This window comes from Epinephelus lanceolatus, chromosome 16, assembly GCF_041903045.1.
Source record: "Epinephelus lanceolatus isolate andai-2023 chromosome 16, ASM4190304v1, whole genome shotgun sequence".
Taxonomy (NCBI): Eukaryota; Metazoa; Chordata; class Actinopteri; order Perciformes; family Serranidae; genus Epinephelus; species Epinephelus lanceolatus.
In genome coordinates, this window is record NC_135749.1 from 28,789,527 (window position 1) to 28,802,969 (window position 13,443).

Sequence of the window (13,443 nt, forward strand, 5' to 3'; positions counted from 1 at the left end):
ACAGGAGCTAGTTTTAAGTACAGTTTTACACTCCCCTCTCCTTTTGAGGGTGTCAAAAGATAAGTCATAAATTGTGACGATTTATGAGTATGATTCTGCATTTTTCCTCACGATAAAGACTTAATCAAGACTAGAGCTGAAACAGTTACTAGTCTTAGTATACTAACTTATACTTAGTATAGTATACTTAGCAACTTATTTGTTTTGATCATATGTCATTTTTCAAGGCAAACATCCTTTGGTTTCAACTTCTCACATAATTCAGGATTTGCTGTTTTCGTTGGCATATATTATAAGTAAATATGTGAATATATTCATGTTTTGGGCTGGGCTATTTTTTTAATATTTCATAGACTAAAACAGTGATACTCAAATCTTGCCTGTGATAGGATGCCCTGTGGCCCACCGACCATTTTCTAATTCACAATGAAAATAAACTGATTCACACTGGGATTTTTTTGTACTTTGAACATGAATAAGGTTCCAGAGTGCATGAAAAACATCAAAATACCTTTTTTGTCTTAAAATTCCACAAACACCTATGCGTACACATGAGCTGCATGGAGCTGCTGCGACTTGATTTGCCTCTTGGCAAAGGTAAGTGAGGTCAACAAAGGTCAAAAGGTTGAAAAAAGGCAATTCATTTATTACATGTACTAATAAATATTACTAACGTTTGTTTATCATCTGGCCCCTGGCCTTCTGTCATTTTACAAAATTGGCCCCCAAGCAAAGCGAGTTGAGTATAGAGACTAGTAGAGACTAAAGGAGTGATTGATGAATCACAAAAGAATGTGGTAAACCACGTTTCTACTCAGGTCTGTGATTAATGAGGCAACAAAACATTACGTGATCATTCTTCTGATGACCAAACACTGACTGATAAGAGTTTAAAATCATTTGTTATTATTTGTGACATGTATTGGACTAAATAATTCATTCATTTAACTAAGAAGAAAAACAGATTTAGTGGAGGAGAAACAAACCGCAAAAACAGATTAATTGTGCAGTTGCAAAGAATGACTAGTTTTGCTGTTGATTAATCTCTTAGTGGATTCATTCTTTTAGTCTATAAAATAAGACATAACAGTAAAAAAAAAATAAAAAATCAAGAGATCCCAGAGCTATAGGTGATGTCTCCAAATTGTTTGTGTTGTCTAATCAAGAGTAAAATACCAAAAAATATTCAATTAATTTTTGATTAGGAAACATAAAACAGCAAATCCTCAAATTTCAGCAGCAGGAAAAAGTGAATGTTTAGTGCTTTTTGCTTTATCAATCTCTCAAAGTAAATTATTAAAACGGTTTCAGCACTTATTAATCGACATGGAAAACACTTGTTACCGTGGCTGCAGCCCTTTACTCTGCACCTGACTATCTAGATCAGGGGCTTGCACAGAACACACATGATGTGCTTCTGTTTTAAGGGCTCACAGGCCAGAACATTTTGCATGTATTGCCTTACAGTGTCGCGGCTGCAAACACATTTAGCACTGGCTCCCACATTCAGAGCAGGAGTTCAGTCCTGGCGCTTCCCGTTCGCCTGCAGAACCCTGAGAAGCCACCCTGATGTCAGTCTGGAGCCCAGATGTGAAACCTGACCGAGCCCGGCCCACAATGCTGCTGTTCCTAAAGTGAGGCCAGGTGGTTGTGACTAACTCCCTCACACGCATACACTTAACTTAAATATCACGTGTAGCAATTTGTTTTATGTTTTTCACCTTATCCCAAAGCAGCACTTTCTTTGAAAAGAGGTGTAAGGAATCAAAAATCTGATTTTGCTCTGTGTTCTGCTTCCAGTTTATAAAAGTTGTTGCTTTCAGGTAACTATTTCCAGCAGTGAGACTCTGTTAGATCAGTCTATTATCTCCAAAGGCAACATTTTTGTGTAATTTAAGCTGGGTGGGATCTGAATTAAACAAAAAAACCTTTAGGGTTGTTTGAGGACAGCTGGAGTCCTTCTTATTGAGGTCTGTGCTCCCAATGAGCTGATGTGAACATATTTTTGAGTTTCGTAATACATCATTAAGTATCAGTATTAGTGAGTGTTGTTGAAGTGGGATCTTACCTTCATCAGGTGCTTGTTGACCCATTTTGTGAAGGTCTTTTTCTGAACTCGATCCCGTTCATCTGTGGAGGGACAAATCAAACAGAAGCTTGGGTTAATCAGCTGTAACCGTGTAAGAGTTTTTGCATGCTTTAACCTATTAACTACAAATTATGTACCTGACATTACTCTGGAATATTGTTCCAAAATGATCTTACAGAGACATACTGTAAAACTTACTTCAGATTATGATGATCTATAAATGTAAATATTTTGTCATCTCTATTTCTTTCAAAGTCAAGTTACTGTTGCACATAATCTAACTGCTTTAAAGTGGTCTGCTAAGAAAAAACATTGCAATTCAAAGAGACTATCAATAATGTATAGTCAATCCAATCACCAGAATAAATATTGGGATTGTACTGGGATTGTGTTTCTACAAACAACAGATAATTTACATTTGTACATGTATGTAGCAGATACATTGAAACTTTACGTTTCAACAGCATTGTGGTTAACATGTGGTTATGTTTCAGCACAAAAACGACTTGGTTATGGTTAGGAAAAGATCAAGTTTTTATCTGGTTTTGGGGGCACAATCCCCACTGGAAAGGCAGCGATGTCTCAATGAAAACAACTGCTTGGTGGTACTATGCCCGCCGGAAAAAGAGCCATGGGTCGCTAAAAAAACACCCACGTTTGGTGCCTAAAAAGCTGCTGGAAGAGGCAGCAATGACTTCGTAAAAAACTATGTTTTTTTTGGTTTGTTGGTTGCTAACAATATTTTGCAGCTGCATCTTGCCCATCTGTCCCGCCATCCACCATCCCCTCCAACTTCCAACAACAAAGTCCGCTGTCCTCTGATGTTGCATCACTTAAGAAACATTGATATGATGCGTGTGAAACATGTAAATGTAAAGCAGTCGTGGTTTGCAGAAATATACAATGACAACATTTTCATCTGGAGACTGGGCTGTGAAATTAATGGAAACACACAAACTGTTTGGTCTATGACTTCTTCATAGAAAGGAAAGTCAACTTGTTTCCCATCATTATAGTAAAAAAAAATAGCCAAAGGGTAACTTTGACTTTATAGTTCTTAGAGGCCTGAGGCAGTACAATTATCTGGTAATCCACAAGAGAAAAAGAATAAATTGGAGCAAAGTCCTAGAAAATAAACATAATTTTGTGTTGCAGAAATAATAAAGTATCTATTTCTGCTTCTTCATCATCCCACAACCCCTGAGATTTACTTTGTGACCCCATAGAAGTGTCCTGACCCATGAGTTGGGAACCACTGCTTCAGAAGATAGTTGGATGTAAACAGAATTTCTATTTAATGAGCTAAAACATCCAAAACCACAGTAATGGTCCCACATGGAATCATCACTTATATTAAAAAAAAAGTTTTCCCAGAGTTACAGACAATAAATGTTTGTGCTCCCCAAAGCCTGAAACCAGAGCGCTGAACATCTGACGTCAACAGAGACTGCAGAGGACGCTCCAGGTGACACAGAAAGTGACCGCATTCCCTCTTATGTTGGTCTGAAACTAGCCCATCAAAGCAAAACAAAGAAAGGTATCGTGCTTGTCAGGTGAAACATGAGTAAATTACCTCCGACATCCCTCAGATTAGCACCTCTACTGGAACATGTTTCACCTTGTACGACTGGTGCTGTTTTGGTTTTGATTTTACAGTCTGATTATCCCAAACACCACTCACATACCAGCAGGTACTGTATATGTTATGTAATGTTTTCCCTGAATTCTTTCCACCCCATGCAGCAACTCCACCACCAAAGCAACACTTTCACGTCTTCACTGAAATGCTTCAGCAATTGATGAGGGAGGCTGTCGACACAGAGTGCGGCATGATCTAAGGAAACGAGCCTGTCTTTGAATACATGTGATCAGGATTCAAAACAATGTGACTTTACTGTTGTAAATTTTAAAATCTGATGAAACAATGAAACCATTATGTTCTAATTACTTATTAGTCACATCAGTCACACAGTGTTTAAGAGCTTCATCACCTTATCTGGATAAGAACTTTGATCAAAACTCGTGCAACAGAAGATGTGATCAGATGACGAGAGAACAGAGAAACCGAAGAAGACGACATCTCATGGTGCCAACGCCCATTTCAGGGTGGCATTCAGTCAGTGAGTCACAAACATGCTTGTGACTGTCTCTGAACAGAGAAGTGAAATAAAACCACAAAAGCAGAGAAATTCTACTTCGTCATTTCATCATGAGTGCATGACTTTGCATCCAGATTGAACAGAAGATGGACTGTTCTGCAGAAACGTTATTCCTGCCACTCAGGGCAATGTTGTCTCTTCTTGCCATGAAATACAATGAAAGGAATAAAGGTCAAACAGACACTTAACATTCCAAAACCAAAAGGAATGACACAGAAAAGCAAACTTCACTGATCCCTCTTACAAATAATGTGTTTGCTTGGCTGAGGTTTGTAGCCCGGAGCGGCACACTGAGCTCTGGATGTTTCCTTTCATCCGCTCGGTCAAAGAAACTTTAAAGATGAGGTGTGAGATATCAGGTCGCATGAATGAACATTATTGTTTGTTCACCGTAGTATGGCTGTGTGATATCGGCAACTCATGCTGTCACTCTGTAACTGAATAATACAGCTGTAATGTGGAGTATCACACAGAAGGAGACAACATGGTGTTTTAGCACTTGAAGAAAAATACATCTGGTTGGAGTGGGGAGTTTTGAAATTCTTTGAAGATAAAAAACAGATTTACAACTGTTGTTGATTGAGAAAACAAAAAGTCACTGCAAGTTATAACAGGCTTTCCGCTAAGCTGCAAGATGCAGAACCAAACTAGTAACATGAAACAGAACATATCCAATATCCTCACTGCTCAGTCTGTCTTTCGTCTCAAAATGGATGTCAGCACAGTTGACCAATAAAAAGAGGAAAAGCCATGACACATGAAGGGGCGTGGCTCGTTTGATTAAAGGGAGGCAGAAGACCCCCACAGACAAAAGTAGATTCTACACATTAGACATTGAAGAAAACTGAGAAAAAAATCTCAATTCACAATTGACCTATTTCTACATCAAAGAATTAAAAATACACACAGATACATACACACTTATAGTCCAGTACTACTGAAGCAATGTAAAGACAACAAACTCTACCTTTCCTGTGATCCATGGCCTTGAGCATCCCCTGATAGTAGGAGTCCTCTAGGAAGACCCCGTCACTCCCCACACTGTCAGAGGAGTAGTTTCTAAATCTCCGCTCCATTGCCATGCTGGCCTTATCTCAGTGATCAAAAACAAATCAGAAGCCTCTGCAGGTTGAGAGGCAACGCTGTCTACTTTATGAGACTTCTCCTTATTGCCTGAAACACTGCTTCACAGTGTGGGATCCTGTAGTTAAGTGGGAGTGTTCCAGCCACTGAATCAGTTCCTGAACACAAGTCTTACTCCCTTTTTTCCTCCCTTTCTCCCCTTGCCGTCTCTGACATTCTACAGTATGCTCCTCTTTTTTTTCGCCAGCTCTTGCTAAATGCCTGCCTGCGGGCTGCAATGTCAGAAGTTGTCATTCATCACACAGTGATCTGTGGAAAGAGAGGGAAGAATCTCCCCCTTGGCCCAGCCCTGTTATGCACACGCCCTGACCCCACCCACCAAACCACACCTCACCAGAGACCCTCGCTGAGCACCCAACCAAAACAGACCTCTGCACTGATTACATCCAAATGCACAGGCTTTAATTAACATCTGTGAGTCTCTATGTTTATTTTACAGTTGCACTGAAGAGGTATCACAAACCTAACACTGTGTTACTGAGGTGTACTGATATTTTCTCACACCCCTACGTATATTAGGAGATTCAGGGAGAGGTCAGAGGTCAAGCTAATGTGCTTAAAGACAGTGTTCAAAAACAGGAGCTTTAATTCAGGTCATCTTTGGAAGGATGGTACTAAACACAAAGTGTCTTAACTTGCTTTTCAGAAAGATTGCACAGATCACTAATCAAGAAAAGGGGGCATTCTCTCATTTAGAGCGAGCTGTACTGAAACGGCCCACTGGAGCTTGTTAACCCCAGCTGAACTCCACGTGCTCAGCCTAGCAGTCACCAGTGTGTGGTCGGAGGCGGGAAGGCTGGACATGCCACACACAACACCACAGACCCTCAATGAAAAGCCTGTTGCTGAACACAGAGGAGATGGGACAGTGGAAACAACGTCTTCAGCCATTTCTTGACATGGTGCAAGAAAACCTTGAGCATGAGAAACTCTACGTCCATCAGGACACAATTAGGGGAAACTGGCGCTGAGGGGTTTGTTTCCGTACATTAGGAGACAGCAGACGTTTGTTTTGGGTGGGTGGGTGGTGGGGGGTCTACAGGAGCGAATCCAACAGTAGGAAGAATAGAAGCATTTAAAGGTCTCTAATGAGAACAACCTGCGAGACTAACATTTTATTTGAAGCATTTGTTTTGGACTATTTTTCTTAGATGAATTTCCAATGTTGAATAAAGGCTTCAGTGAAGCCAGTAACCAGTGGGTTTCCAAAAACTCTTAATGGAGTAACCACACTGCTGCAGAAAATTATCCCAGACACAAAGCAGCTATTGTGGCTCTCTGTGGATTGACTGGACAGAGTGTCTATGTGCATGGGTGGTAAAAGGAGATTTTTATATCTGCATCTTTTTCATGCAATAAAACTTCTGTTCAGCTGCACAAATAATCTCTGACAAAAACGGCATTGCTTTTTTGCAAGTGAGGCGTTCAGGTGCTCTAAACAAACACCTCCGCATTTTTCACGTTCATGTCCCATAGCACCTAAATACCTGTAACACCTTTCACCCTTGGAAGCATCAATTTTCCGTGCAGATACATAAGACTGTAAAGGAGAAAGATTTTTTCGATGCCTACACGCAGAGGTGGCTTGTCAAGACTTGAGGAATGAAAGCTGCAGATATCACACCTCTGCCAGAATGCAACTCCATAGGCTGTGCATGTGCTGAGGATTAAATCAGAGGATTTAAAAAGGAAGGTTTGAAAAATAAAGTTTGTCCAAACTACAAATTTTACAATGTTCTCTTGTAATTGTTTTTCCTTGTCTAACTGCATTTCAACTGTTGCTGTAGTGTTGGGCAGCTCCCCAAACACTGGATGCAAACTCTATAATGTGTGCTTAATTCAAAAGGCTCTTGACACAATCACATACAGTAAGATTGGTTTTGAGTTACTGACTTAAAATCCAATTAACAAAGAGCCACAAGCCCTTTTTATGTGATGCAAGATATGACTTTAACAAAAGGTCTCCTATCAGCAACATGTTGTTGTGTACATACAGTGCAGTACTGTGTGGGTATTTCTGCTTTCCCTGTTACTGATAAGATGCAGTGATAAACCCGAGCACTGAGAGCTGATAGGAGTTTTATGATGACAGTTCTGGCGTGAGAAGCATGCAAGTCTATGCATTCCTGAGGGTGCGCCCACCCTCCTCACATACAGGGGGAGCCGCCTCTCTGCGATAACAGCACCCCAGCCCGAAAAACTCTGTCTACATGTTCATTTGTGCAAGTGACAGCATGCGATGCCAGTCCCACTGAGGACAGGAATGTTAACTAACACTGAGTATCATCTGGCTTGCAGGTACTGATGGGGTTTGTGATGGAGGAATGATGGTATGAAAGTTGGATAGTTCAGGGAGGATCTCTGCCAAGGTGAGGAATGAAAGCCCCAGGGCATTGTGGGGCAGATCCAACCCGGAGTTGGCAATGAGGAAGGCATGAAAGCATGCACTACAACAGTATAAGATAGAGCTCTGTCTGTTTTTATAACTGTGAGGAATGTATTCCTCTTCACAACAAACTCAGGTGCTGTCAGAAGGTGGGAAAAAAAAAGCTTTGTGAGATGTGGATGGACAACAAACCTAACGAACCCAAAAAGCAACAACGCTGAGGCATTTTGCTCTCCACATTGTGTCTTCTCTCTGTAATTACAAAAGACTAATGACTCCAAGTCACTTTTGCAACAGTGAGTTTTACTGTCAGGGAGTATGTATTCAGAAACGCATGTAATTAGCCACAGGTGGTTTTTACAATTTTGTGGTTATGAAATTATGTGAATTAGATAATTACTGAATTTATGATCAGACATGACAGCCAAGGCCAATTAAAGACATGAGCTTATCGCTCAGCACGATTTGTCTCCCTCTTCTGTTGGATAAGCTGCACTACAAAAGATGAGAGAAGTCTGTATATGTAAAACTCTACTATAATAATTTAAAGTGTAAGTAGTAGCTGACAACCCTCTTTGCTCTAAGTCCCAAATCAGAGGGTTCAGACTACTGTTAAGAAAGTCCAAGGTCACTTGGGGCCCTGCAGTGTTGACTTATGCTCATGGACACTCACTTTCAAATGTGGAAAGAGTGATTTGTTGGGAGAGTGGTTGCCGTGACAACACAGCACAAACACACAGACACTAAGAGTCCATCAGCATACTGTTTATAGAGGAGCGGTTTTGGCCTCAAAACTCTGCAGAACTCTTAGTTTCAGAGGAAAAAAACATTTCTCATATGTCAAAGTCCATTAAATCAACAGACATTTACAGGATCTGATATGTTAATGATTTTCTTTGTGACACATTCGGTGGCTATAATCATTAGGTAAACAAACATTTGGTAAAATTTCCATCAGGTTGAACCTCTGTCACTGATGGTTATTCAAATGCCAACAGTGATCATGTCACGATGAGAGGTGGGGCATTAATGACATACAGGAAACTGTGGAAAAAGTTCCCAGAGCCGAGGCTGGCATGTTTAAATGGCCTGTTTTGTCCAACCAGCTGTCCAAAGCCCAACAATTTTTACCCTGGTATTATTACCACAAAATATTTGTATTTAGGAAGCTGGAAACAGAATTGTTAGCCCTTTTGCTTCATAAAGTACTTACACAATTTGATTATTAAAATTGTTGTCACTTAAAGGGATACTTCACCTACAAATGACAATTTGTACATCAATTTGTTATGCCTTGAATTTGTAAACTCTGTTTTTCTTACATGCCTCCACATAATAAAGGGCAAACATTGGAGTTATTGAAAGATCGGGGACCATGTTTAGCAACAGCAAAACTGTATCGAAGGATCTGTTGACGCACTCTCTGCAAGTCTCGTTTATCCAGTTGTATGTTCAGTACTTTCCAAACACATGCATTTTTGTTAAAACCTTACTATTTAATGGGTGAAATATTCCTTTAATTTTCTGTACTTGAATAACTAGTCATTTCAGCTCTACTTTACAACACAGTGCTCTGTGGGAGGAAAGTTAACCAAGATATTGTCATTATTAATAATGCTCACATACATCTTTGTGCCATCTTTTATAAAAGTGCAACAAAGGTTAATAAATTACAATAAAATTATGTAAATATCAACAACGACAAACAAAGCTTTACTCAGAGACCTCCTCAACGCCCACTGTTTTGACCCTCCGGGCTTGTTGTATTGTGGGTGGAGGCATGGAAAAGGTTAACACATCACCATCAGCACCCCGACAGCCCCTCCCAACCAGAACCTCCTCTTATTACAGACGCTGGGAGATGAGACAGCGGCTGAGCGCCCGCACCTACCTGCGCAGCACATTCGGCTGTACAGATGCGACCCCACTTCTCCACAGCTCATTTCATGGATGTAATCATGTCGTCGGTATATCAGTCCCCGCTCCAGCCCGACACACCAGGACGGCACAGCAGCGCGCATCGTATCCTCCACCCCGGCCATCCTGCTGTGTGTTTGTGCCGCGCGTAAACCAACGGCGCGCTGGACTTTTTCTGAAAACGCCCCCCGACTCGCGTGTTTCTCGTGAGTGATCCCAGCCCTCAAAACTTTTCTCTATCCGCGCCACATGAAGGAGAAAAAACACAGGGTCGTGTCAGGTTGCAGACACTTTGTCACAAGCCCAGCCCACTTTTGTTCCGTGTGGTGAGATGAACTGGAGAGCTCTCCGCTGCTCCATCCTCCTCTGTTGTCGCCTTCGTGCGTAGCGCGTTATAAACATTTGTGCCATTAAAGCGCGCCTGGGAGGGACATCCCCGAAATAAACACACCGGAGGGTTGTATATACTACGGAGGACTCCACGCTACATCCTTATTTTAGTATGTGCCTCTCCCCAGATTACATAACCCTGCAGGCCCCTTAATGCAAAGCAGAAACTAGAATCAATTCTGGGAAGTCACATTTGGTGCGATCATTACAAGCAGTGAGAGTCGCTCCTTTCTTTTGTCTCACTGCAGAGAGAGACCTGACAAAGGGCAGAGTGCAGGTTACACATGCAACGTTTGCCTGCGGGTCATAAATTATCACTCCCCCCACATGTACAACAGCTGTGGGTCATAAATATCTCAGCATAGAAGTCTTGTTTTCTGTCCTTACGTAACATTAAGAAATACTGCACATTCACAGCCTTATTACACTGGCTTTTTTTTTAAGTTAAGGCAGCATACAAATCACCGAGGCAGTTACCACATTTTATGTCATGCCATAGGACTGTAATTTAAACAGATAAAGAGTAACAGTAGAGCTTTTCACGCCAATGAATAATTACCTGTAAATGTCAACTTAGAACATGAAAAGAACATATATATATATATATATATATATGTGTGTGTGTGTGTGTGTGTGTGTGTAAATTGTAGCTTTGTATTTTAAGAAATATTTAGCAAGAGTAAAGATCTCTGTTGCTACACATAATATTGCATCTGTGCACATACAATACCAACACGTGCTTTTTGCCTTTAACTGTTTGGCACAATATATTTAAAAAATAAAACGGAATCAATAGCATTCATTAAGTTTTATTAGTATAAGCCAGATGTGGAACCAATTCATTGTTTTGCAAGTTACAAACAAGTTTTAATTCTTTGCACTAAAGTCCCAGGGGCTAAACTTTGAGCTTTGATTCCTAAACAAATTATATTGCGCTCTTCACCAAATGTGATGTCATTTTAACAAAGATGTAATAATATCTTAAAGGTACAAATATCATGACTGCTTTATAGAATTTGTATTTCTTTGTTAAACAATTGCAACTGCGCTTAATTTGTAGCATAACAGAACGAATTTTGTATGTTGCTGTCCTGTCTTGTCCTATAATATAAATGTTGTAAAATAATAAATAGAGTACTTTCATGTTGTATAATGTACTTTTTAATCTTTTGACTTGGGGAATGGTATCAAGTATTTTCAAGTCTAAAGGCTCAAGTTGAGTCTTAAGTCATCAAATTTGTGACCCAAGTCCTGTGACTCGAGTTTACTCCTCTTATAAGCTATAGACTAAATCACAATATTTGTTTACAATAACTTCCAGGCAGAAAACCCATGTCAAATACATACATGTGGACCTAAAAAAGATCCACCTAAAAAGATCAATATCAGTGTAAGTGTAAACTATATTTATACTCTACTGACAAAAACAGTAATTTTACTTTGCAGAACATGGGAGTTGCTAGTTTACTGCTGCCTTGATTGGTTTGTGTATAAAGTAAAGCAGTATAAATATTCTACATAGCGTACACTTAAACTGATATTCATGTTTTTAGGATGCTAAAATACACTTTGCTGCGGCTCCGTTCACAGCAGTACATTGTTAAACTTATTCTGTGCGGGTACATTTGGTTCATTAAAGATGCTAGCAAAGCAACACTGTACATAAAATTTCAGATAGGTTTCACCATTGCGTTTAACTTTATATCTTTACACGTTACAGCTGAAAATGACCGCAGAAATGATTTTACATATCTGTGATCGAAATCGATTGCAACTGTCTACCTAGAAGTGATTGTTGTTGCCCGCACAACATCACGGTGATTCAGTCTATTGCCTTTTATGCAATTTCAAATTCCGCTGTGGGTGTAGTCAGTTTTAAAAAAAAACAGGTTTGCATTTCTGACAGTGACAGACATAAAGCAGGAAATTTAGCTATCCACCTGCGTAGTTCTCTGGATCACAGCTGTATTATTAAATGGCACTCAAATGTTGCAGCAAACCACAGTTTGTGTTTAAGAGCGAGAAAACTGACTTCAATATCACCAATATATAAAATCATTACATAATTAAGAGGGTTTTCGCAGCTATACCGTCACACCACCTGGATGGCATTACTAGCGACAATCACAGAATGACTGCTGCGGCTAGCTAACTCCCACTGGCAGTGGCCATGATGCATGTTATCATGGCTAGAAGTTGTTCTGACAGCAAAGCCAACACTGTATAACATCAAAGGCGAGACAACTAGATCGCAAAACATTAAAATTTCACCACCTCTAAATTGACCGTGATTTGAAATGCTGTACTAAAGCTCACTGAGTCAATGGAGTGTTCGACTAAAACACAAGTACCTCTTGTATTTCACGTAAAATCATTGGGTGTTGGCTATCAAAAACAAAATTAACCAAAACTGCCATCCCTTGCTCAGAATTTTCTGAGTTGGTGCCAATTTTCCTAAAAGGAGGGATCCAGACTTTATCCCAAAGCGTGTCGAGGAGACACGGTCACTGGTCCTTCACCCCCTGAAACATAAACACAGATCAGGGCCGAGCTCGTGCCCCAACATGGGCACACGGAGTACTGTGTGACACAGTGATAAGCCTCGTTACTATGGTTTACCACTGACGTGTTTCATGTTTCGTTGGTTATTGTAAAGGGCATGTCAGGACATGGTGGGCATGCATTGTTTTCAACACTTGGCATCCTTCAAGGTTTTTTACTGTTAAGTTAAAGCAGAGCAGGCTGTCCTCCCTCCTCAAGTCTGTTATTACTGCCACAGTGAATGGAGACAGGAAAGTGAGTCACAGCTGCACACCACCGGCCAAAATCTAAACCCAATCTTACAATGTGCTGTATGCGGCATGTGGTTTTGCAGACACAGCCGCCAGTCTAGTGGGTCCTCCATGAACACTGCTGTAGATTTGGGTGTGGCTTCCTAAATGGGTTAGACATATTCAGTGTTGTGAAGTGAATAGAGCTTCCTAATCTTTTTGAATCTTCAAAGAACCTTGTGCAAAATCATTGACGGAAATCTCCCGAAGCGTCAGACACAACAAGAGACGGCATTACAGAGTGTTGAGGAAGAGATCAACAGGAGCCTTGGGCAGAACTTGTAATGGTTTATGATTTATAGAAACACATAATCACTTAGTACAAATGACTCTCATTATCTACACACCAACAGAGTGCTCAGGTTCTCTTAAAGGTCCCGAGGATCAGTGTGAGGCCCTGTGAAGGAAAACCATAGACCTCCTCCTCAAGTTTGTTATGACTGTATCCAGGATACACAGTCTGCTGTCCCCAGTGTCGAGTTTACTACCATTTGCCGGCCGCCATGTGTGGCGCTCTGTGAGCTTTTT

At 40.5% G+C, this 13,443-nt stretch overlaps 1 protein-coding gene across 19 annotated transcripts in view; it reads right to left on the reverse strand.

The window, feature by feature from the left end:
* The window catches only part of pleca (plectin a), a 140,259-nt gene that overhangs the window by 43,889 nt on the left and 82,927 nt on the right, over window positions 1-13,443 (reverse strand). For 13 of the 19 annotated variants that reach the window (XM_078175815.1, XM_078175814.1, XM_033636137.2 and 10 more), the window contains one exon: window positions 2,069-2,130. In XM_078175815.1, the coding sequence (XP_078031941.1) occupies window positions 2,069-2,130 (62 nt within the window). Of the gene's footprint in view, window positions 1-2,068; window positions 2,131-5,215; window positions 5,495-9,668; window positions 10,039-13,443 lie in introns of those variants that run through there. The other 6 variants (XM_078175819.1, XM_078175818.1, XM_078175817.1 and 3 more) reach the window with 2 other exon arrangements.